Here is a 27,364-nt window from a genome sequence, read left to right as displayed (position 1 = left end):
TATAAATTATCAATACTTGTGTAGGGTTTTGTCTTAATTTAACAGCTTGTCATGTAAGGAATGAACAAATGAACATAGAATAATTTTTCACATTTATTAACTCATCATAGGGGTTCACTCCAGAATATGTTTTCTGCTTTTGGATAATGTATGAACTCTGACAAAAGTCACCATCAACATTCATTGGGAATGTCTCCAGTATGAATCTTTGGGGGCAAATTAAGATAAACATCTTGTCTCAAGAACCCTTTGGGATCCTGATGTAGCTTACAGAAAAAAGAGGCAGTTCTGGTACACAGAGTATTAGGACACTCTGTTCACCTTTTAATGTTTGGGATAAATGACAGCCCAAGGCTATGGATGTCTCTCAAGCCTAGATCCCAAACAGTACTTCAACAAATGCAGATATTGAGAATACATGTAGATTAACAACACATCCACCCACCATTGCAGTTGAAAACCCTCTTCCAATTCCAGTCCCCACTCCACACCAGGACACCTAAGGATATTACTAGGTGTGAAGTAATTGGCTGTCACTGTGGTCTTCGCCATTAATTCAGAGTCAGTCCTTAGAAGTGTCCTTCTATGGATATATTCTTGTGAGTTCCTGGTTTCTTGTGGCCTTCTTATAAGGACTGAAAGTTTGAGTTTTATTAGATGTCAACTCCAAGGGTATTGCTTGGCTCCTCCCTAATATCTACTTCATCAATAGATCAGGTGAATATAAGTATTCCATAGGTTCCATTTATGAACTAGGGAAAGATGATGGTAATGGATATCGGAATAATGACAAACACTATCATGTTGATATGTTTAACTCTGAACCCTTATTTGAAGCCTGGAAAAGCTCCCTTAGATTTCTATCCAATAACAGATTTATCTCCATATTAATTCAGTCATATCAATTAAAGAATAATCTCCGACAAAAATTTTCTTTCATTTACTATATTCACAGGATTCCTTCCAGAATAAATTCATGGACTTTGAATGAGTTCTGACTGAAGATAATCCCACATTCTTCCTGTCATAGGACTTCTCTCAAGTATGAAGTTTTTGGTGTTTAATCAGGTTTGAACTCCTGTTGAAGGTTTTCTCACATTCCTTACATTTGAATGGTTTCTCTCCTGTATGAATCACTTGATGTCGAATAAGTGAGGAGCTCCGGGTGAAGGATTTTCCACAGTTAACACATTCATAAGGATTATTTGCAGAACAGAGTCTTGGATTTTTATTACTGTCTTCAGGCTGACTGAGCAGTTTTACATATTTATTGCCTTCGGAGGCCTTTGCTTCAGTGTGAATTTTTTGATGCTTAGTAAGGTTTGTACGTCGGTTGAAGAATCTTCCACATTCATTGCATTTATAGGGTTTCTCTCCTGTGTGAATGATCTGATGTCGAACAAGAGACGAACTGCGGCTGAAGGCCTTCCCACATTGATAACATTCATAGGAATTGACTGTGGCATGACTTTTTGGGTGCTGAGTATCTGTATTCAAGTTCAAGGCATTCCCACATCCGTTATATTCTGAATGTTGCTTACCTACTGAGTCTAAATTAAATTCGAAGTTAGTTTTAAGCTGATCACACTTTGGGGAACCCTTTCTCATTGGAACTCCCTGTTGTGTGTCAAAAGTTGAGTTAACTGACTTAACATCAAAACTTTCCTTATTTTCACTATATTCAAAGTCTCCCTCCTCAGTGTAGACTGCATTATGAACGAAAGCTTCTTGTGGCCAATTTATGTCCCAGTGTTCCTGGTTCTTATATAACCAATCATCACTTTTCCAGGCATCTAAAGGAGGATGTCCACTTTCAGTCAGTCTTGTCATAATCACTGCATGGGATGATTCTCCTCCAGAAATTCTCTGCTTTGAAACTAAATCCTGATTTTCTGAAATTATCTCTCTGTCTAAAAATAAATTAAAAATTCCATGAACTAGAAGAAGGGAAACTGCTTAATTAGGAAAGGGATGCTAAGCCATATAAGGGTATATGCATATTTTATGGGTCTTTAAATACAGAATGGAAATGTTAGGCAAGGTTAGAAAACAAGGATTACAGAAGAAATAAATGGGATAAAAATATTTTTTAAAGGATCAGGAGATCATAAAGTATGAGAGCTATTCAAGAATACTAAGGAGAGGGCCTCCCTGGTGGCGCAGTGGTTGAGAGTCCGCCTGCCGATGCAGGGGATACGGGTTCGTGCCCCGGTCTGGGAGGATCCCATATGCCGCGGAGCGGCTGGGCCCGTGAGCCATGGCCGCTGGGCCTGCGCATCCGGAGCCTGTGCTCCGCAACGGGAGAGGCCACAACAGTGAGAGGCCCGCATACCGCAAAAAGAAAAAAAAAAAAAAAAAAAGAATACTAAGGAGAATACACAGAACTTAGGTAAAATATCAGCATATGAACTGGGATGGCATGGCATATCACAGTTCAAGCCATCACTGGTTCATAACTAGGCTGTGAAAGTTATACCTAATCATCCTTTCTCTAGCATCCTGTCTCTTTTACCCCAAGGTGTTCCACATAATAGCCCTTCAAAAATACCAATTTAATCATTTCTTCAGGATCATGTCTAAATTTATAGGCCCCATAGCTTAACAGCTAAAAGCAAACTTGCAATCACAGTGCCCCTATTTTCCATACAGAGCAATTATTCCCTGCATTTAACAGAGGCAGAAAGAACTGTAATATATGATAGCAGGGAAACCAGTCTTATCCTGGGCTCAAAATAATCACTCCTGATTCTAACAGTGCTCAGACACTTCTATGTGTTTCCTAGAACTCAAAACTTTACCTATTCTGATTCAGGTTGGGTTCTTCTGTTTTCACCTGCCTTCAGTTTCTCTATTTCATTTGATAAAGTTCCAGTTTCCTTCTCAAATTCCTTTTTCACTTAGTTTCTATATAAATATACCCAGTATACTATATATTCTAGCATTTAAAAAAATTAAATTTAACTGACTTCCCTTCTTTCTCCTTTTCCACATAACATCAGATATATCTAACTATTTTATCTTCTATACTTTATTGGTAGCCAAGCAAGACCTTCAGCTTTGCAGTTTCACACAGTCACTAGAACACCTCTACTTGACCATCCCTACTCTCTTCCAAAACTCAACAAATGAGAGACTATCATCTTCCATGTGGAAAGAACTTCCCTCAATGTCCTCATTTTCGTTCAGTGAGTCACTGGCCTTCTAACATTTACACTAGAGTTCATGAAGAGAACTTGATAACCATTGCTCTTTATCTCTCATATCTAATCTGTTCTTAGGTACTATTACTTTACTTTATGAAATGACTTTTACCTCAAAGCAGCTCTCACTGATACATCCAGCTCTGTCAAGTATATATCAATTCAGCCTTCTTTAGTCTAATCTCTACGAGAAATCATTATTTGTCTGTAAAATACCCACACTGGAAACTAGACAATTAAATCAGAATCTCCTAGGATGAAGCCTAGGAATATAATGGAAATATCGATTGTAGCTTTCCTGTCTCTATCTCACCAGTGTATATTGGATGTGTGGGGGCAGATAACTTGTCCCTTTAACTTACAGGTTTTCAGAGAGAGAGGAACCTCTTCCAAACCTGGACTTAATTTAGAGGATGAGTTCCTGGACTTCAAGATTGATGCCATAATGAAATGACATCTTAGGAGACAGTAAATGTAATTAACAAGGGAGAAAAATAAAGTTAATTTGTGGCCAGAGGACAGACTATAGCAGATCAGAATTATGGCACTTTCTCTGATACTCTCCTCATAGAGAAGTGGAGTCTATTTTTCTTCCCCTGGAATCTGGGCTGATCCTGCGACTGCTTGGCCAACACAGTGTGATAGAAGTGATACTAGGCTATTTCTGGGCCTAGACTTTATTTTTTTTTAAATATTTTTTTGATTAATTAATTTATTTTTGGCTGCGTTGGGTCTTTGTCACTGTGCTTTTTCTAGTTGCAGTGAGTGGGGGCTACTCTTCATTGTGGTGCATGGGCTTCTCGTTGAGGTGGCTTCTCTTGTTGCAGAGCATGGGCTCTAGGCACGTGGGCTTCAGTAGTTGTTGTGCATGGGCTCAGTCGTTGTGGCTCGCGGGCTCTAAAGCGCAGGGCTTAGTTGCTCCACGGCATGTGGGATCTTCCCAGATCAGGGATCGAACCTGTGTCCCTTGCATTGGCAGGTGTATTCTTAACCACTGCACCACCAGGGAAGTCCCTGGGCCTAGTCTTTAAAAGACCCACAGTTTTCAATTCCTCTCAGGATGTTCCCTCTCAGAACCTTGTTGCCATGCTATAAGAAGTCCCTGCCTCAGTAGAGGCCATGTATAGGTGTTGTGGTCCACAGGACTAGCTAAGTTCCCAGTGACAGCTAGCATCAACTTCCATCTATGTGATCATAGTTGGAATGGTCATCTTGGCCATTCCATCCCAGTCAAGCTCCCAGAACACTGCAACCTCAGTGAACAACATATGGAATGTAAGAATTCCTAAGTCAACTCATGAAATTGTGAGAATTAATAAAATAATTGTTTTAAGTCACTAAGTTTTAGGGTAATTTGTTAGAAATAATAGATGACCAAAACCGTAATTTTGTTCTAGTATTTATTAAATAGCAAAATTCCTAGTTGTATTTCCCTAAGTAAATCTATGTTCTCCTCATATTTGTACAACTCATTTTTCATGCAACTTCCTTACTTCTATTTTTAAAATCACTCTCATGTATTTTCAAGTCACTTGGTTCTAATATGTAGAAAAGCTGCTCAAATTTTTATTTTATATCTGGCCACCTTAACGAAATTCTAAACAGATATAATCATTTTGATACTGAGTCTCTTGGATTTTCTAAGTAGAAAGTTATCATACACAAATAGCTTTTTCTCTTTTCTATTAATTTTCTCATTTGTTTCATTTATTTTTCTTTCATTAGTTAAAACCTTCAGGTAAATATGAAATAATTATGGTAATAGGCCTAAGAATCTGTTGATTTTAGTGTTAATACCATTGTTTATCTTTACACATAATATTAACCAATGATCTGTTCTCTTTTTGCTCTAATAGATTTCAAATCACTGGCTTATTCCTGACCACTAATTCCGAACTCATAAACTGTGCTTTATCTATAAAACTTTGTTCCTGTCTCTAACCTAAAACAAAATAAACACTTTAAACCTTAGCCTATAATCCTAATTCTGGGTCTCTGCCTACTTCTCTCCTGGAGACCAGCCCATGCCAAACCACCTCTGCCTTTCTTTGGCCTAACAATTTCCCCCAACTTCTCAAATCACCTAGTTAGTTAAACTCTTCAAAATCTGGCTTTATATTCTCTATCCAAATTTACCTTATACTGTCTCTAGTAAACTTGGATCACTGATTCTTATTCTAGATCTAAAACATTTGGTGAGCCTTAAAAATATACATGTGTGGGGCTTCCCTGGTGGCGCAGTGGTTGAGAGTCCACCTGCCGATGCAGGGGACACGGCTTCGTGACCTAGTCCGGGAAGATCCCATATGCCGTGGAGCGGCTGGGCCCGTGAGCCATGGCTGCTGAGCCTGCGCATCCGGAGCCTGTGCTCTGCAACGGGAGAGGCCACAACAGTGAGAGGCCTGCGTACCGCAAAAAAAAAAAAAAAAAAAAAAAAAAATATATATATATATATATACACACACACACACACGTGTGTAGAAAATCCTAAAGACGCTACCAGAAAACTACTAGAGCTCATCAATGAATTCAGTAGAGTTGCAGGATACAAAATTAATACATAGAAATCTGTTGCATTTCTATACACTAACAACAAAAGATCAGAAAGAGAAATTAAGGAAACAATCCCATTTACCATAACATCAAAAAGAATAAAATACCTAAGAGTAAACCTACCTAAGGAGGCAAAAAACCTGTACTCTGAAAACTATAAGATGATGATGAAAGAAATCAAAGATGACACACACAGATGGAAGGATATACCATGTTCTTAGATTGGAAGAATATTGCCAAAATGACTATACTACCTAAGGCAATCTACAGATTCAATGCAATCTCTATCAAATTACATTTTGTATAATTGGCATTATACAAACAAACTTATGGTTACCAAAGGAGAAGGGGAAAGGGATAAATTAGGAGTTTGAGATTAATATATACACACTACTATATACATACTGTGAAAATGGCATTTTTCACAGTAGAACAAAAATTTTTTTAATTCCTATGGAAACGTAAAAGACAATCTTGAGAATAGCTGAAGCAATCTTGAGAAAGAAAAATGGAGCTGGAGGAACCAGGCTCCCTGACTTCAAACTATACTACAAAGCTACAGTGATCACAACAGTATGGTACTGGCACAAAAACAAATACAGATCAGTGAAACAGGATAGAAAGCCCAGAAATAAACCCATGCACCTACAGTCAATTAATCTACCATAAAGGAGGCAAGAATATACAATGGAGAAAAGATAGTCTCTTCAATAAGTGGTGCCAGGAAAAATGGACAGGTTACATGTAAAAGAATGAAATTAGAACATTCTCTAACCCCATATACAAAAATAAACTCAAAATGGATTAAAAACCTAAGTGTAAAACCAGATACTATAAAACTCCGATAAAAACATAGGCAGAACACTCTGACATAAAATGCAGCAATATCTTTTTGGATCCATCTCCTAGAGTAATGAAAATAATAAATGGGACCTAATTAAACTTAAAAGCTTTTACACAGCAAAGGAAACCATAAACAAAACAAAAAGACAACCTACAGAATGGGAAAAAATATTTGCAAATGATGCAACTGATAAGGGATTAATTTTCAAAATATATAGACAGCTCATATATCTCAATATCAAAAAAACAAACAACCCAATCAAAAAATGGACAGAAGATCTAAGTAGACATTTCTCCAAAAAAGACATACAGATGCCCAAAAGGCACATGAAAAGATGCTCAACATCCCTAATTTTTAGAGAAATGCAAATCAATACTACAGTGAGGTGTCACCTTAACACTGGTTAGAATGGCCATCATCAAAAATTCTACAAATAATAAATGCTGGAGAGGGTGTGGAGAAAAAGGAACCATCCTACATTGTTGGTGGGAATGTAAATTGGTACAGCCACTATGGAGGTTTCTTTAAAAAACTAAAAATAGAACTACCATATGATCCTGCAATCCCACTCCTGGGCATATATCCACACAAAACCATAATTCAAAAAGATACATGCACCTCAATGTTCACTGCAGCACTATTTACAATAGCCAAGATGTGGAAGCAACCTAAGTGTCCATCAACAGAGGAATGGATAAAAAAGATGTGGTACATATATACAATGGAATATTACTCAGCTATAAAAAAGAATGAAATAATGCCATTTGTAGCAACATGGATGGACTAGAGATTATCATACTAAATGAAATGAGTCAGAAAGAAAAGGACAAATATCATGATGTCACCCATATGTGGAATCTAAAAAAAAATGATACAAATGAACTTAAATACAAAATAGAAATAGACCTGCTGACATAGAAAACAAACTTATGGTTACCAAAGGGGAAGGGGGGAGGGATAAATTAGGAGTTTGAGATTAATATATACACACTACTATATATAAAATAGATAACCAACAAGGACCTACTGTATAGCACAGGGAACTGCACTCAGTATTTTATAATAACCATTAAGGGAAAAGAATCTGAAAAAGAATATATATATATATACATATATATATATATTCCATATATATATATATGGAATCACTTTGCTGTACACCTGAAACTAACATGACATTGTAAATCAACTGTACTTCAATTTAAAAAAATGTGGAAATCTTAAAAAAAAATACATGATGCATGTGTGTATTTGTGTGTGTGTCTATACATGTTCCATGTGGCCAAGTTGGGCTTCTCATAAGCATAGTGATATCAGGGTACTAGAACTAGTGGCTGCTGAATTCCAGGAAAAAGAAGCGGAAGCTGCAAGTCCTATTACAGGCTAGACCTGGAACTGGCACAGTGTCACTTCTGCTACATTTTATTGATCAAAGAATCTAGTGCCAGCTCAGAGTCAAGGGGAGGGAAAACAACATCTACACTTCAATGGAGGGAGTGACAAAGATTTTGTGGCCATCATTAATCCACCAAAATCCATTAACTGGTAAAATAAATGACATTTACTGAAGTAAATTCCAGATTGATTAAGGTATATTATATTTAAATAATGAAGTAGATGGAGTCAGAATAAAATGAAAAAATGTTCCTTAGTTTTGGAATGGAAAAATTCTTATGTATAAAATTAACAGATATAAAACAATGGGGGAGATACATGATAACATAAAAAATATGGCAGGCTCCATGAATAAAATAATTTTTAAAAATGTCTTCAGACACATCTCATTTGCCACAAATATGGTCAATAGTAAGAATTTAACATAAGCTTGTAATATACTAATTAAAAAACTCTAAAATCTTGATAACGGACATAAAAGAACCATTTACTGAATCACAGGTGACCAAAACAAATAATTTTTACTTTTCTCATAATCCAGTATATATCCATCTATCTATCTGTTTCTTTGGTTCCTACATATGTGCAAAAGGCACAGATATAAATGTAGGCAGAAAGAGACATGTTGCCTTCCCTCAAGGAACACAAAGCCTAGGGTGAGACAAAGACTCACAGAGACACATGTAGAGTATATTTGTGATAAGTGGTAAGAGGAAAAGAATATGGTGCTATGGGAGTACATAATAGAAAAAACCTAGTTAAGAAAGGCTTCCCTGAGGAGATATGGACCTATCTGAGATGTGAAGGAATAGGAGTCAACTAGGCAAAGATAGGAGGAAGAGCATTAAGTAAAGAAACAACATGCACAGAGGTCCTGTGATGGGAGAGGGCAAGCCACACTCAAGGGACAACAGAAATATGTTCCCTATGGAAGTGTTTTTTCTCTGCTGAACCCCAACACCTATCAGAGTGCACAGGGCACAGTAGATGCTAATACATATTTGATGCTGGCTGACTGAGAGTACATCAGTGTGGTTTGAGTGCAAAAAGGATGTACTGTGAGATGAAGTTGGAGAAGTAGGTAGGGACAAGTGTGTTGTGAAGTAAGCAAAACTGAATTCAGTACAGAGGTTTCAGCAAGTACATGATAAACCATGATCTCCACGACTGCAGTGTGGTTCAAACACTGGAGTTGTGGAGGGGAGACAGAGCTAAGAGGGAAGCCAAGATCTTGTATTAAGACAAGAGGCTGGGCTTCCCTGGTGGCGCAGTGGTTGAGAGTCCGCCTGCCGATGCAGGGGACATGGGTTCGTGCCCCGGTCTGGGAGGATCCCACCTGCTGCCGAGCGGTTGGGCCCGTGAGCCATGGCCGCTGAGCCTGCGCATCCAGAGCCTGTGTTCCGCAACAGAAGAGGCCACAACAGTGAGAGGCCTGTGTACCAAAAAAATAAAAAAAATAAAAAAATAAAATAAATAAAAATAACAAAACAAAACAAAAAAAAGACAAGAGGCTATGGTGATAGTTCAGGTGAGAGATGACAGGACATGGACTACAGTAGTGGCATTGCAGATAGAGAAGTAGAGACATTTAAGAGATATTTAGGATAAAAAACAAGTATTAGAGAGGTGAAGGAGAAGAGGCTGTCAAGGATAATACTTGAACTATACTTGTATAACTGGATGGATGGCAGCTCATCCAGCTAGGGAACAATGGTAGAATACTGGAAAGGAAAAAAATCACTTGGGTTTTATAAAATTTAAGGCATCTTTGAGACATCCAAGAGAAATGTCATGTGTATATAAATTTTAGTTCAGAGCTGAAGCCTGAGCTGGGGATATGAACTTGTAAGCTACTATAAATGTGTGATAATTGAAGCTGCAGTTGTAGATGGAAGAAAATACAGAGTCAAAAGAGAAGACAGGATGAGATCAAATGTTGAAAAACTGAAATGTATTAGATAGGTAGAGAAGGACAGGTCTGCAGTAGACAGAGACAGACTAGCCAGAAAGAGAAGAAGAAACTCAGGAGTATTACAGGAACCTAGGAGTGTTTTCAGAACGAGCAGCAGTTAACAGTGTCACTTGCTGTTGAGAAGTCAAATGAGATAAGGAATTAAAAAGTGTCCCCTGAAGCTCGCTCCAATAAAGTCATGAGTGACTTGAACAAGAACTGTTTAAGATTAGTATTTCGGGTAAGAGCTCAACAGGAATGGGTTGAGGAATAAAAGGTGAGGAAAAGAGAAAAGCAAGTATAAAACACCCAGAGAAGTCTGGCTATAAAGAGGTGAGAAACAGGGCTTCCTTGGTGGCGCAGTGGTTGAGAGTCCACCTGCCGATGCAGGGGACATGGGTTTGTGCCCTGGTCCGGGAAGATCCCACATGCCGCGGAGCAGCTGGGGCCGTGAGCCATGGCCACTGAGCCTGCGTGTCCGGAGCCTGTGCTCCACAACGGGAGAGGCCACAACAGTGAGAGGCCCGTGTACCACACACACACACACACACACACACACAAAAAAAAAGAGGTGAGAAACAGAGTATTGGAAGAGGGTGTAGGGTTGAGAGAGAAAGTTAAAAAATTAATAATGACCTGAAAATGTTAAAAAGCTAATGGGAGAATGAGGCAGAAATAGTGAAAATATAAGTTAAAAAAGGCAGGGAGAAATGGGGTCAAAAAGATAATCAGGGAGAGGATTTACCTTATGAAAGAAGAAATGGAGTCAATTGCCTAACAAATTAATAAAGATTTCAGGTAAATAATACCCAGTGTTTGCTCGGGTGATAATAGAGATATAATAACTAAAGTAATAGTAACACTCTCATTATTAGTGAGTATGAGTTGGAAGTAGACAACAGAGTTCTTCTGTAGACAGTATAAGCTAATGTAACAAGACCCTTTGATGATGAAGTTTCTCTTCTAAGAAGGAATCCTGTGAAAGGAATCATATATGCCTGAAAACCTGGCAACAAACTAAATGTCCAACAGCTGGGGTGGGGAATGGTTAATTATTATACATGTATGTGAGGGGCTGTCATATGCGAATTAGAAAACACATTTTCATAGACTAATTAAATGGGTATTTGTTCATGATATCACATGAGGTGAGAAAAGCAGAATACATAATGACACATTCTCGATGATCCCAGTTTTGGAGAAAAATATTTACAAGCCATAGGCACACATCATCACAAAGAAAATGGCTTAAGAAAACAAACCACGATGTTAATACTGCATAGCTCTGGGTAGTGAGGTAACAGGGTGAGTTATATTCCTCTTCATACTTTACTAAAATTTATATTAAGCACACAACAATTTCTAATCTCTCACAAACAAAATGTTAATAAGAATAAAGAGATTACGATGAACGTAGGAAGGCACAAGTTAAGGAGGTCTACAGTAAAAGAAGGAAAAATGGAAGATTACTGAAGTCACCCTAGTATAAAGCAGTTCCTTTTCTTTAAAAGAGAGAATACGATTTAATGTTAGGTTGGCTAACATTTGCTTATATAACACCACATGCCAGACGCTGTTCTAAGTGTGCTACACATATCAACTCATTCAATCCTCACAGTAATGTGGAGGTGAACACTGTTACATTACAGAAGAGGAAACTTAGCAGGGAGGCTGCCCCAGGCAACTCTGCCTGTGTTAAGAATCTGTGTTCCTCCTCCTACACTGTTGGTGGGAATGTAAACTGGTGCAGCCACTATGGAGAACAGTTTGGAGGTTCCTTAAAAAACTAAAAATAGAGTTGCCATATGATCCAGCAATCCCACTCCTGGGCATATATCCACACAAAACTATAATTCGAAAAGATACATGCACCCCAATGTTCATGGCAGCACTATTTACAATAGCCAAGACATGGAAACAACCTAAATGTCCATTGACGGATGAATGGTAAAGATGTGGTACATATATACAATGGAATATTACTCAGCTCTAAAAAGAATGAAACAATGCCAGTTGCAGCAACATGAATGGACCTAGAGATTATCACACTAAGTAAATCAGAAAAAAAAAGACAAATATCATATAGTATCACTTATATGTGGAATCTAAAATATGACACAAATGAACTTATCTACGAAACAGAAACAGACTCACAGACATAGAGAACAGACTTGTTGTTGCCAAGGGGGAAGGGGGAGGGGAGGGATGGATTGGGAGTTTGGGATTAGCAAATGCAAACTATTATATATAGAATGGTTAACTAACAAGGGCCTACTGTATAGCACAGGCAGCCATATTCAGTATCTTTTTTTTTTTTTTTTTTTTTTTTTTTTTTTGCTGTACGCGGGCCTCTCACTGTTGTGGCCTCTCCCGTTGCGGAGCACAGGCTCCGGACGCACAGGCTCAGCGGCCATGGCTCACGGGCCCAGCCGCTCCGCGGCATATGGGATCCTCCCAGACCGGGGCACGAACCCGCATCCCCTGCATCGGCAGGCGGACTCTCAACCACTGTGCCACCAGGGAGGCCCCTTATATTCAGTATCTTATAATAAGCCATAATGGAAAAGAATATGAAAAAGAATATATACAGACACACACACGCATATATATATATATATGCATAACTGAATCACTTTGCTGTACACCAGAAACTAACACAACATTGTAAACCAACTATACTTCAATTAAAAAAAAAATAAAAGAGTCTGTGTTCCTAACCCACACCACTTTTTTGCCTGTCCATATAAGAAAAGGAATCTGTGAACAAAAAGCAATGACTTTTCTTCTTCAAAGTTTAGCTGGTTTGCTGTCACCTCCCAACCAACAACTCAAACCCTGGGTTGTACATTATCTGTGTATTTAATGAACAGAAGCTTCTTACAAATGCCTCAGATCTACCTGTTGCTTACCAAAAACAGTTGTTCTTAGAATTTCTTGCTCCATTATCCAACTTTTTTCCTTACTCTCCAACCTGGAGGTCTCAACTGCTTTGGAAAGTAGATGCTCTGTACATGGGGAAAAGGAAAACAAACAAACACATTTCAGACATTTTTATAGGGAAGAGAATCCCATCCCAAAGTAGTAGTCTAAGAGCTGCTAAAAGATAAGGCCAGTGGACCTGTGTATTTCTAGCTCTACATCAGAAAAGACTTTCAATCACACACAGCAAGAAAATCTGCTGTTGTGCCCAGAAGTTATTAGGAAACCTAAACTGAAACCCAAATGCTCTCAACCACTTCAACAGTAGTTTTTAACAGTAGATGAAGAGATTACTAAAGGGCAGATTAGGTAAATACGCAGATGCCACCTTTATGCAATGAATTCAGGTTCCTATAGTTCTCCAGCATCACATCCCTGTACAGGTTCTTTACAGCAGGGTCCAGTTGCCCCCACTCTTCCTCGCTGAATTCCACAACCACATCTTTGAATGTCACTGGTTCCTAAAACATTAAGTTCCTTTTTAATCAAAGGTCTCAAAAATATTACTAGAGGAGAAATGAATTTGGAAAGAACAGGGTAGGTGGCAACAATATACAAAAAAAATTGATAGGACAATGTTTGGAGTTCTAAGTGATAAAAATCAAGTTATCTTAGGGGCCTATCAACTTGGTACTCTTTGAGGGCTGCGAAAGGAAAATGAAGGGCTGTCCTAACTCTAGATTAGCTTACATTTTAACTGAGGAGAAAAACCAGCTGGAATAAGTGGAACAAAAAATTACTATAGAGTACAAATAATTTACACAGAAAGAGTTCAGAACAGGAAGAGTTTAAGGCAGATTTGAGGGAAATTTATAATGAAAATGTAGGCTCTCCTAGCAGAACAGGGAGGATCTCTAACTGAGAAATGCTGTCGCCTAATGCCTTATCCTTCAGGTCTCAGAGCCCAATGTCACTTTGTCAGATAGGCCTTTCCTGATTACCCAATAAAGTAGCCATCTTCCTAATCAGTCTGCTTCTTTATTTTCTCCCTAATAATTATTACCATTTGCAATTATCTTATTTGCTTGTGTTTGTCTACTTCTAGTAGTATGTAATCTCCACAAAGGCAGGCATTTTGTTTCATTTACTGTCATATTCCCAGCCCTTAGAAATGTTAGGCACTGCATAAATACTGGTTATAAGGGCCTTCATCCCATCAGCTGTTGCACTTTTCTGTCCAGCATTCTCAGCCTTGTCCTTATAGTTACCTTCAATCACACTGAAACACACAAGTCCTTCCTCTACCTCAGAGCCAGTCTTTGTGAATAAGTTGTCTACATGTGTTTTGCCTATTTCCTCACTTTTCCTCTTTCCTCAACCCTCTGCAACCTGGCTTCTATTCCCATGCATGCTTGTATCTCCATGATGTTAAGAGAAGAGACACTACTCAGGCTGCACTTTTCTGAACTTTTAAAGGATTTCTCCTTGAAATATGGTCATTCCTTGCTTTCACAGTGACATCATATTTTCCTGGTTTTCCTCTACCACTTTGGTCCTTTCATTTCAGTATCCTTTGAGGTTTCTTCTGCTCATTGCTCAGGATTCTGCCCTTGGCTTCCTTCACTTTTAATTCTAACATTCCCTGGGTAGGCCCTATGTCTATACCTTCAATTATCATCTACAATCTCAAGGGTATAGATGCACAGAGAATACACAAAAATTAAATATTTTCCAAAAAGTGTATCATCAACTAAAATAGGTCCAATGTCCAGCGTATCATCAACTAAAATAGTCATGTTCTTAGATGGAACTATGTTTGGCAAAAGTTCACAGACCTAAAAAGAAAAAGCAGAACATTACAATAGAGTGGAATCCTAATTTACCTGGGGTTTGCCTGTTAGTGAGTCAGCTTCCATTTTTTCTTTCCTGATGCTCCCCTTCTGGAGTAGGGCAGAATCCTTGCAGGTTATACCTGAGGAAGATGAAGGAAAACATTAGGGAGACAAGTTTTTCCTTGGAGAAACTCTTAATAATTATAGTACATTTAACATGCTACTTCAGAAGTTTGAAATTTAATAATGTCAGGCTCTACCAGCAACCAGAATCTCCAGGAGTGGGGCCCAGATCTTATATTTTTAAAAAGCTCTAAAAGTGACTTGCATATTCTACCAGGGGTCAAGAACTACTTGATCAGAGAGAAGGCCAAAATAATATTTTGATGCCTCATCTGTGGTTATAGCAGATCCAAAAAGAAAACTTTAATCTTGTCAAAACTAAATCCTAACTAAGGCTTAGCCACCACAGGCTGTAATTCTACTGGGAGCTAAGAATATTTTACCCAACCAATCACTTTCTCAAAGACATTGGGGATTAATCTACTCAAGGATTCTTTTCCTCTAAGTCGCTCTGTGTATACTATACACAGACTTAGGCAGTCTGGTCACCTCGGACTACTGACTCTTCCAGGACATAAAAATCTGAGCAGCAACCAATTCTCTTCTCCAGCCCTTTGGTGAGACGTACACCCAAGGGCTACTTCCTAATGTTTCTCCAAGATTCATTAATTACACCACTAATCCTCAAATGCCAGACTATGGGCCAATACTGGTCTGTGAAGAAGTTTTCAATGATTCAGGGTGAAATAAGAAAAAATAGAAACAATGCAGGAAATATTTACGCTTTATAAATAGAGGCAGGATTTGAAAAAAATATCCAAATTTCTCAGCAACATGCCATTTGAATACTGCCACAAGATTATAGTCTGTTAACTTTATTCAGGCCTATAACACTTTGTGAAACCTCAGTTTGCTCAGTCCCATAACCCCTAGGACAGTCAATACCACGTTCTTTTTTTTATATGATTTATTTTTTTATTTTTTAAATTAATTTTTATTGGAGTATAGTTACTTTACAATGTTGTGTTAGTTTCTGCTGTACAGCAAAGTGAATCAGCTATACATATACATATATCCCCTCTTTTTTGGATTTCCTTCCCATTTAAGTCACCACTGAGTAGAGTTCCCTGTGCTATACAGTAGGTTCTTATTAATTATCTATTTTATACATAGTAGAATATCACATTGTTTCTTATTCTTGTTATTTTTGGAAATATGCGAGATATCTTGAAAAGATGCAAAAGCCTTCAATCAGCCATCCCTTTTTTATTGCTCTGAGTATTGTTTCCTTCCCATAACTCTTCTTTCCTGCTGACTTCCTTCCTGAACTTTTACAGTTGTGTTCTCTGAAACTCTCATGCCATTCAAAGAAAAATTCCTATACATTCCCTAGCTCTTTATAAAATATTCTTTCTCCCTTCTAATCTAAAATGGATCTTGGCCACCATCAAAGCCACCTCTTCTCATCCTCCAATACTATGGTCTTGGTAGTTGTTTTGATATATTCATACTTCTCCATTCCCATTTCCTCATAAAGATTTTCCTACGCTCACACAAAAATTTTTTCATAGTGGTTCATGTCATTTAGCTAGGGCCTTCTTGATGTTGTAATACACTAAGCTATTGCAAATTCATTTATTCAGCCCGTATTTACTGAGTACCTCCCATGTGTGAGGCACACAAATGCCTGCCCTCAGGGAGCCTATAGTCTGACGTGAACGACAGACATTAAATAAGTAATTGTACTAGGTCAGTAAAAACTTTACTTAGCTAAAATTGTTGCTTTCCGCACCAAATCATAATCTTTTCAACAACCCAGGCTGAAGACCCTTGACAACCTTATTTCTAACAACCATCAGCAATCAAGCTACTTCCTTTTTCATACTGGGGTCCTTATATACTTCAGATTGTTCTACTCTGAGAACAAACTTGAAAGAATCAATCCCTAACTATATTTTCCTATCCTTTCAACTTTCCTATCCTTTCATCAAGGTTCCACCATAGTACATTGCTTCTTTAATTTTCTCCCAGTCTATCATCCCTCTTGTGAAGTCACTTTCTTTTCTACACAGCTTGGATTTTATGGTAAATCACTTGCAGATTTACTCTTTTCAGACTTCAAATTCCTTGAACACTGATCCTTTACATCTAACATCCAATCTTAGCTTGATCCAGTAATCTCTTTTACCTTACCTTTTTAAAAAATTGAGGTAAAATTCACATAACAAAAAATTCACCATATTAACCATTCTAAAGTACACAATTCATGGTTTTTAGTACATTCACAGTGTTGTGCAACCGTCACCACTATCTAATTCCAGAACATATTCATTACCCCCAAAAGTAACCCCATACCCATTAAGGAGTCACCTACCATCCCCCTTCCCTCCATGCTGTCTCTTTGGATTTGCCTATTCTGGGCATTCCATGTAAATTCAGTCATATGGTATGTGACCTTTTTTGTCTGACTTCTTTAAATTAGCATATTTTGAAGGTTCATCCATGTTGTAGCATGTGTTAGTTCTTTGTTCCTCTTAATGGCTGAATAATACTCCACTGTATGAATATCAATTTGTTTATCCATTCATCAGTTGATGAACTTTTGGATTGCTTCCATTTTTTTGGTTATTATGAATAATGCTATGAACATTCATATACAAATTTGTCAAATGCTTTTTCTGCATCAATTGGGATGATCATGTGATTTTCCCCTTCATTGTATTGGTATGGTGTATAATGTTGATTTTCACATTTGAACCATCCTTGTATTTCTGGGATAAATCCCACATGATCATGGTGTATAATCCTCTGAATATGCTGCTGGGTTTGGTTCACTAGTTTTCTTTTCTTGTGATGTCTCTCTCTGGCTTTGGCATCATATTAAAACTCCCAACACAGAATAGGTTAGGAAGTATTCTTGCCTTTTCTATTCTTTAGAAGAGTCTGAGAAAGTTTGGTGTTAATTATTGTTTTAATGTTTGGTAGAATTCACCAGTGAAGCCATGTTGTCCTTGGGTTTACTTTGTTGCAATTTTTTAAATTACTGATTCAGTCTCTTTAGTTGTTACAGATGAGTTGAGTCAATTTTGGTAGTTTGGGAGTTTTTCTATTTCATCTAAGTTTTCACAGTATTCTCTTATAATCTTTTTGATTTATGCAAGGTCAGTAGTAATATCCCTACCTTTATTCCTTATTTTGGTCTTCTCTCTTTTTTGCTTGGTCATTGTAGCTAAACTTTTATCAATGTTGTTGATGTTTTCAACCTTTTTTTGAATTTATAAAGTCTATATTCTTTGTTGTGTGTGCCCACTTAAGTCTGTTTCCTTAACTTAGTGGTTAGCTAGCAATTCCAGAGATTTCCTTAAATGCTTGAAACCAGAAAAACAAAAATCATTTCCTAGCCTTTGCAGATGGGCTGTCTGCATCAGGAAATGCCTTCAATACTTAGCCAGACAGTTTTCACCCCTGCCTTAGTCTTCATTTCTTGCTCGAGCAGAGCCTGAAGACCAGCCAGAGGTGAGAATCAGGGAATTCTCAGGTCTTTCTGAACATGTACCCAGCCTTCTAGATCTCTAAGAATATGTAGGAGCTTTCAAATCCCTTACTCTCTAAAGCACCTTTCCTCCCATCTTTTTGTTTAGTCTATGTTTGTCCCAACTGTTTATTTGCTGTCCCAGGTAGCAGTGGCTAATACATTTTTCATTAAATGTTTCTGACAAATGCTAGCCAGGTAGCCACTTCAGCCCTGAGAGGTCTAAGGTAGGTAAAATATGGGCAAACCCTTTAAGTGGGTTCTTCAGGGATCCATGGCACGTTAAAAGAAAACAAAAGCCTTTCTCGGTCCTGTATTACCCTGAAACCTCTCAGTTTCTTCCCAAACTTCTCAAGAATAGTCTATAATGATTATCACATTCCCACCTCATACTTCATATTTTTTTGACCATGTGATAGGCAGAATAGCCCCCTGAAATGTCCATGCCCTAATCCGTGGATACATGGCAAAAGGGACTCAGCAAGGGAATTCCCTGGAGGTCCAGTGGTTAGAACTCAGCATTTTCATTGCCAGGGCCGGGGTTCAATCTCTGGTCAGGGAACTAAGACCCCGCAAGCCTCATGACACGGCCAAAAAAAAAAGGGACTCAGCAATATTAAAGTTAAAGATCCTTGAGATGAAGAAATCATCCTGGGGACTTCCCTGGTGGTGCAGTGGTTAAGAATCCACATGTCAATGCATGGGACACGGGTTTGATCCCTGGTCTGGGAATATCCCACATGCCGCGGAGCACCTAAGCCCGCGCGCAACAACTACTGAAGCCCATGCACTCTAGGGCCCGCAAGCCACAACTACTCAGCCCACGTGCTGCAACTACCGCAGCCCACACACCTAGAGTCTGTGCTCCACAACAAGAGAAGCCACCACAATGAGAAGCCCGAGCACTGCAACGAAGAGTAGCCCCTGCTCGCTGCAACTACAGAAAGCCCACGTGCAGCAACAAAGACCCGACACAGCCAAAAAAATAAAAATTAAAAAAAAAATCATCCTGGATTATCTGGGTGGTCTCAAATTACATTAATCTTGAAAAGTGGAGAACTTTTCCCAGCTGTGGTCAGTGAGACAGAGAGAGTGAAAGAGTGAGTGTGAGCATGTGCATGTATGCCAGCACACACCATGACAACAGAATGGAGTGTCAGAGAGATGGCAGTGTGAAAAGGACTTGGCTCACCACTGCCAGCTTTGAAGATGGGGGAAAGGGAGCATGAGGCCCGGAAAGAAATGAATTCCTGCTGATGTCTTGATTTTAGCCCAGGGAGACCCATGTTGGACCACTGATCTAATCAACAATTTCAATAAATTATTTTCAATACTCATCTTAACAGGACCTTTTTGTTGCAACGTTGTTGAACACTCCCTTCTTGAAGATTTTTTTCTTAGCTCAAGATACCAATCTTTCCTGGTTCCTTGCTTTCTAGATTACTCCTTTCTAGCTTGCTTCCCTGAGTTTTCTTATTTTGCTCAGTACTTCATTTTATTTCCTTTTTGGCTAAGGACTAAATATAATCCCAATACCAGTATCATCACTCTCTCTAATCAATAATGCCTAGTCAAATATCCAGTCAATTGCCTCATGTCTTATAAGGTCCACACATTCACATGATCAATTACACATCTTTTATGTTTCTTTTAATCTCTAAATCCCTCTTCCATAGACCCTCCCTACTCCCTTACAATTATTTTGTTTTAGAAGCTGGATTGTCTTGCAGTTTCCCACAGATTGGATTTTAGTAATGGCATTCCCATGGTATAGTTTAACATGTTCCTCTATTCTCTATTTTCTATAATTGGTAGTTAGATCTATGCCAGCTCTTAAATACTGGTTCTTCCTAAGGATTTGTAGTTTTCCTACTTCCATTCATACCTATAAGTTTCCATATTTTTCTTTCTTGATTTTAGCCCAGAGAGACCCACTGATCTACAAACCTGTAGGACTATACATTCATATTGTTTTAAGCAACAAAGTTTATGGTAATGTGTTACAGCAGCAACAGAAATTGCTATACTTCTGAACACTAAAGCCATATTTTTAACTATATATTAGATTATTCACTGTGGTTGTCCCACAAAGACCTCAAATTCAACATGCCACATAATTAATATATCAATCTCCTCTCCAACAAAAACTGTTACTTACGCTCCATTCATGCAAGCCAGAACATTTATCCCATTCACACCTAATATGTATAACCCTTTAGGTTCAAACTCCTCTGTTTCCCCAAATGCTTCCTCATTCTCTAACACTTGATCTACTACAATACTTCCTAATTGGTTTTCCTATATTCAGAGCTCTCAGGGCTATCCTTTACTGCAGAAGTTGATAAACTTTTTCTGTAAAGATCCAGATTGTAAATATTTTATTTAGGCTTTGCAGGCAATACAGTCTCTGCTATAACTAATCAAGTGTAGTCATAGTATGAAAGCAGCTGTAGACAAAATGTAAATGAATGGGGTGTGGCTGTGTTCCAGTAAAACTTTATTTCCAAAAATATTTGGCCTGTGGTCATAGTTTGCTGATCCCTGCTCTACACTGAAGGCAACACAGTATTTTTGAAAGGTAAATCAAATTATTTTACTCCCCTACTCAATCTGTGAGATCTCAGTTCAGCCTTCCTAATATAGTAAGGTTCTTCAGGATCTGGCCCTTGACACCTTCTAGCTTCAGAAAAAGTTCCTATGCTAAGTGAAATAAGTCAGATAGAGGAAGACAAATACTCTATGATATCACTTACATGTGGAATCAAAAAAATAGAACTAGTGAATGTAACAAAAAAGAAACAGATTCACAGATATAGGAGAACAAACTAGTGGTTACCAGTGGGAAGAGGGAAGAGATAGAGGATTAAGAGGTATAAAATATTATGTATAAAATAAGCTATAAGGATATATGGTACAACACAGGGAATACAGCCAATATTTTATGACTATAAATGGAGAATAACCTTTAAAAATTATGAATCACTATGTTATATACCTGTAACACATAAATACTGTACATCAACTATGCATCCATAAAAAATTTTTTTAAAGATAATTTTTCTTCATATGGGAAGGGTCAACTATTCTACCTCCAATTTTCTATATTCTCACCTTCATCCTTAAGCATATCAATCACATCCTCTATCAGGCTCACCACTTCTTTGCTGTTCTTTGGATGTTGTAAATTCACCCAAGTCCTGACTTCCTCAGGGAGAATTGTCAGGAATTGTTCCAGTACCAATAGCTCTAGGATCTGCTTCTTTGTATGAATTTCTGGTCTCAGCCACCGAAGACAGAGCTCCCAGAGTTGGCTCAGGGCTTCATGAGGCCCAGACACTTCCAAATACCGGAAATGTCTGAACTTTAGACGAGAGGCTTCACAGTCATCTGTCTCCACGACTGGGATGGATTCCAGCTGCCAAGACACATCTGCTCTCAGGACGTCACTTTGTTCATGAGGAGCCAGGTTCTGAGGTTTTGAGAAAGCCGTCAACTTGTTCAAAGGCTGCATCTTCCTACACAGAGCTCCCGCTGCAGTTCAAATTTGTCTTATCAGAGGATTCCAATAATTCTCGTGCTTGGGCTAAGCACTTGTGTACTATATACATATATATGCAGTGAGAAAAGTTTCAGGAGCTTCAGATGCAGAGCCAATATTCAGGCACCCAAGAGACTGAAAAAAAGACATAAATATGACCTACAGATAATGCACACGGATAGGTCAAAAAGTGCATTCCCAGACTATAACAATCAAAAGTTTTAATTTGTTAGGATTCACTATGAGCCAGTCTGCCATGCCCATCAATCACGGAGGTCTTAGGCTCAACAGAACATTTAAACATTGCAGGACTACCACAGGTCATATTTGGCACTTAGGTTACTAAGAAGGCTATTGGACAGAAAACAAAGCTTGCTAACAGACGAGTGAGTAACTGGAATTTTTCTTCAGTGGCAGTTCTCACAGAGTATAGCTCAAGTGCAAGGAGATATGGACCATGTAGGTTGGGCAGAAAGCATCTTGACTGAAAAGCCTTCTACAGGAGCTGATATCTAACAACTCTACGAGTGCAGCTCTCAGGGTTCCCCAAAGAGCGTGCCAGATTATGAGTCACTACATTCAGGGAAGTTCAGATCCAGCTTTCTATCTGATTTACAGTTCTCCCAGTCCAGATGAAATTTACCATTCAGGAGTCATTTTTATTATAAGCCTCTAGGCCAGTGGTTCTTTTTCCATAGCACTGTGCTTATACAGTTACAATATCGTTTCAAATTTCTCTGAAGATTCTAATTTGAGTTTTCTGTTTCCTAAATTCCCTTTGATTCTGTGGTCAGGGTTTCTATTTATCTTGGTTTTTAGACATCTGGTATTCCCTAGTTTTCTGCTCATATTTAAGCATCAAGTGTTTGGTTGATTATTCCAGATCATCATATGAATTTCTACTTCTTCTGTGTCAGTAGATTGGTTTCCTAATGGGTGTCTACCCTGAATGGGAGACTTACAAAGAGCCATGTGAATATCAGTGAGACACACACATTGGCAGACTTTGATTTAGGGTGAGTGGAGGAGCAGCCTGTCAAGTTGTGGACTCCCCACACAACAGAGTGAAAAGGTTTTACTATGAAATGTCAACACCTAACCTAAAAGCCTTCGTTCTCCTCAGATGGTTTATTCAATTTATTTAGGGAAGAACTTTTTGTGGGAGGAAGGCACTGGAGCTAAACTGCTTCTCTGTGTAGGTGGGAAGAGGGCTGGGAGGCTGGGGAGATGACTGGAATAGATGTTTCACGTGTAACCCTTCACTCGATTCCTATGTTCTATTTAACTCTCACTGCCATACTCTGTTGAAACAGCTTAAGATTCTCATAGGCAGATGGGTTTCCACCTCCACTGTGGTCACCTCCTAGCATATTCTAAGTTGTGACCTTTTCTACACTGCTTCTGTAAACCATATTTTCACTTTCTGTCTTGTAGAAATGTATTGACGCCATCTATATACTCATTAGTATCCCCATTACATGGGGACACGGGGCAAAGTGGAACAACTGAAGGAACATTCTGAGACCCAACACAAACCTTTTCCAAAGCTTAAGGAAAGTACACGTTCATTACCAAAAAAAAAAAGAAAGTTCCGAAGTGCTTAAGAGGTATCACTCACTGAGTTCCAGCAGAACAATGAACTATGGGCCCAGATACTTTCAGAATTAACATACAGGGAGAAAGAAGAAAAAAAAGTTCACAGATCACATATTAAAAACAAAACAAAAAACCAAGTAAGCATTAAAAAAAAAAGCAGATTTAACAACAAGAATATCCATTGTAACAATAAATGCACTGGGTAAAAATTTAAACTCAACTATGTAAAAAATTAAGGGACATCCAAAACAAAAGAACTCCAAAGCTTAAAGGGATGATAGAAAAAAAACAAATGTAAACAACAATAATATGCAGAGATATACTGAATTAAGATGTATATTGAATTAAAAGCACAAATGAATAAAATGAGACAAAGAGGAAACTTTAAATGATTAAAGGTACAACTCATAATGAAATATGACTGCTACTAAGTGTATCAAATAACACAATGAAATATATTTATAGCAAAACCCTCAGAAAACAAGAGATGCAAGCAACAATAACACCACAGAAATGGGAGACTAAGGCAACTTTCTCAGTCCTTAACAAGTAAGCTAAAATTGATAGTATAGAGGACACAAATAACATGCTTAGCCTGATATATAAAACCAGAAAGAATGTAGTTTCTATTCAAGCACTTATGAGAATGCTTACAAAAGCTGCTATTTATTAAGCTACCAAAAAACTCAATAAAGTAAATAAAAGCAGTACAAACCACATTTATTACCAGAATGAAAACTAGATCTTAACATCAAGTAGAAATAGAAAAAAATCTCAACTACTTTGAAATTTAACTTTTGCTTCTAGACAACAACTCAAATTAAAAACACTAAAAACACTGCACTTCAAAATCTAACAGCTCAAGTTCTGCTGTTAGGCAATAGCAAAGCCTTATATATATAATTAAACAAGAATGAGATGAATTAAACGTTCAACTCAAAGTGAGAAAAAGCAACAAAATATATTAGGAGTTTATAGGTTAAAATTAATAAATTACTCAGTATAAATAATTATAGAGCTAGGAGGACAGGTTAGAGATGTTCAGGACGATATGCTAGCACTTAAGATTTCGAAGGAGGAAGAGTCTGGATGATAAATGGTCCAAGGTATGACTGTGACTGAGAATAGCTTAAGTGGTCTGTAAGTGACCACCAGTGGAATAAACAAAGTCAAGAACTGTTAAAGTTTAAACTCTAAAGTACTAAACAGACACCTTTAAGGATGATGGTAGGACTCAGAATGAAGATTGAAGACGCTGAGCCAATACCAATGGAAGGAAGGGCTCAGTAAGGCGCAGGTGGCAGGAATCTGGAGAGTTAGATCAAATAACCAGCTGACACAAGTTCATAGGATTTTACAGCGTCAAGGAACTTGAACAGGCACTAATTATGGGGAAAAGGTAGTATCTGTGAAAAAGGGTTGTTTTAATCAAATAGGTCATAGGCAGAGCAGTAGCCTGAGGTAAGGAGAATCTTTCGCTTTCCGAGATTAGCTTGTAAAAAGTAGCATAAAGCAGTGTGCAAATGAGCATCTGAAATAAAGAGGTTTTAGTGAGTGGCCAGGAATGAGTGGGACAGCACGGCAAGTTGGAATGAACTTTTCTCCATTTTCTTTTCCAGTCGATTGATCCAGTCACACTGGATCGGGAATCCATATCAGGCATTCCAAAACCAGCTGAGCAAGATATATTTACCAGATTAAACGCCTGGAGACTGCCCCCATCACAGAATGGAAGAGGAGACAGTAGACCTGGATCTGGAACCTAACCGTCCTGTTTCCCACCCCAGCCCTCTTTACCTCTCCTCTCTCACGCACTAACTTCCTACCACAGCCCACGCCTCCATCTCTGTCAGCTCGCGCCCTCCTCCAGCTTCTCCCGCAGAGACTGCAGGGCACAGAGTTGGAATCCAGGTAACAGCGAACAAGCCGAGGAGACCGCGTGGACGCCCTCAAGCAGGATTCCCAATTCCACTCACCCGAGTCCTCACCGCCCGCTGACCCGCGTGATACCTGCAAACACCGCTCCCAGCCAGGGCTGGGTTCAGTCACACCCAGAAGCCAGTTCAGAGGAGCCGCAGAAGTCGCCCTCCCAGCCCAGAGAGGGAGCTTGCGTTAGTAATCACGCCACAACTAAGCAGCGCGGGCCACACCTGTCCCTTACACGCCAGCGCCGGCTCAGTATCTACTAAATACCAAGACGCAGGCCGACGCACTCCCGCGCACGCGCACCATCCGTGGAAGCCCCCAGAAGCCCCCGCGGCCCAAGTTTATAAAGTAGACGGGGTGGGGCTTCTGCCCGTCCCGCCCCTTTCCCAGGCCCCGCCCACTTCATCGACTTGAGTCCAACCCTAGGGCCAGGAACCGAGGGCCACGTTTAGGGTAGGTGGGAAAAGGCCTTGTCAAACTTCTGTGGCTTCCTCCATCCCCATCTAGGAGAACTGGCCAAAATTTTTTTACCTTCTCACCTCCACCCACACCCTCCTCCCCCATTTTCTTGGAATCAAAAAACAGTGAAGTAATTTTGAAAAGATATGGTATTGTATATAACATGGTTTAACATGGTTTTTACTGACTTGCTGATTCACTCATTCACTCATTTATTCAATTTTGCATCGCGGTAGAAAATCTTGCAAAAGATCATGAGTCCAGTTTTGGCTTGTTACATATGAGATACTTTGTGGCATCCAAGAAGCATTGTCAAATTGGACGTAAGTGAGAGCTTAGATGTGTATGGGGCCAGACTTGTAAAATGTGTGTCAGTAACGGGTAGATGGTACTCCATACTATGGGTGGGGTGGGGGGGGGAGAATGAGACTGCAGAGAGAAGGAGAGAAAACAGTAGGAGGAGGAGGAGTCTAGGACTGAGCCCCAGAGGAAGAACTCAAACTAGTAAATCAGGGACTGTCTCCCAGGAAGGAGCCTTTAAATCTAGATCAAACACGATAGGAACCAGATTTTTGTTTGTTTTAACTAACCTCTTCTGTACTCATTACTATCATAAGCAAATTATAACTGTCATCTCACTCATCACCACAACACTATAAGGAAGAGATTATCATCCCCAAATTTATGGAAACTAAAAGATAGCGAAGCTGAGCTCCAAGCTCAGATCACTTCGTACTTGTCCCACTGCTACTCGCTCAACGCTTCAAAATTTAGAGGGTCATTAGTAAGATGTGCCAGAATTGTGGAATGATATTTTCCAAGATTAGGAGTATGGTGTGTGCCATGAATTGTTTGTGATGGGGTTGACCTTTATAAAAGTCAGTTAATATCTAGGCAAAATAAAAACTTTAACTTGTGAGTATTGCCAGTAAACAGGCTCAAACATAGTCTTTAGCTAATTAAGATTTCAGGGAAATGGAAAGGGTGCCAAGTATGAAGCAGAATGACCAGCCTTCCTCTCATACCTTATAGGTATGAGGTTTCTGACCATGTGTCTTCAAAGGTCCACAGAGGCCTAGACACTGCTTTCTAATTGAAGAAGGGTCATTTTCAGTTTGCAGTCACCTCACTAAAGTCCAGCTATTTTTTAATGGCACAATTTTAAAGGTTTCTCTCAATGTATGACTTTCATTGTAAAGCCATCTGGGATTAGATCCTTAAGATGATGCACAGACTTGTTTGCTACAAACTCCATTCTCTTCTATCATTGTGAAATCCAGATCTTCTCTGTATTTAAGAAAAAAATATAGAGAAAACTTGACCTGAGTTAAGCCAACACTATTCCTAGACCACTTATATATTCATTCAGCCAATTTTTATTGAGAATTTAATATGTGGCAAATACTGTACTAGCAATTGAAAATATATTAGTAAACACAATCAAATGAAGACGGCCTTAATGACCAGTGGAAGCATTCCATATGCTAAGCTATTGTATTTCTTCACCCAATGTTCTGTGTTCTGCACATCCTCAGAATATTGTGTTGTGTAGATTG

General features: G+C 38.8%; 1 protein-coding gene across 3 annotated transcripts; it reads right to left on the bottom strand.

The window, feature by feature from the left end:
- Nucleotides 1-25,609, bottom strand: ZNF215 (zinc finger protein 215). Of its 3 annotated transcripts, none has more exons than XM_082629251.1 (6): nucleotides 25,400-25,609; nucleotides 21,401-21,962; nucleotides 14,746-14,834; nucleotides 13,251-13,383; nucleotides 12,853-12,948; nucleotides 1-1,910 (listed from the first exon to the last, which is right to left on the bottom strand). In XM_082629251.1, the coding sequence occupies exons 2-6, from the start codon at nucleotides 21,798-21,800 to the stop codon at nucleotides 1,039-1,041; spliced, it is 1,590 nt and encodes a 529-aa protein (XP_082485377.1). In that variant the 5' UTR covers nucleotides 21,801-21,962; nucleotides 25,400-25,609; the 3' UTR covers nucleotides 1-1,038. The 3 variants fall into 3 exon arrangements, with proteins under 3 accessions (XP_082485377.1, XP_082485376.1, XP_082485378.1); XM_082629250.1 differs by having other exon boundaries at nucleotides 25,434-25,609; XM_082629252.1 differs by lacking the exon at nucleotides 21,401-21,962 and having other exon boundaries at nucleotides 25,434-25,609.
- Between the last annotated feature and the right edge of the window lie 1,755 nt (nucleotides 25,610-27,364).

Source organism: Mesoplodon mirus, assembly GCF_964341445.2.
Source record: "Mesoplodon mirus genome assembly, chromosome: 7".
Classification (NCBI taxonomy): Eukaryota; Metazoa; Chordata; class Mammalia; order Artiodactyla; family Ziphiidae; genus Mesoplodon; species Mesoplodon mirus.
The sequence above is the reverse complement of the archived record's forward strand: the minus strand, read 5'-3'. Positions and strand labels throughout refer to the sequence as shown.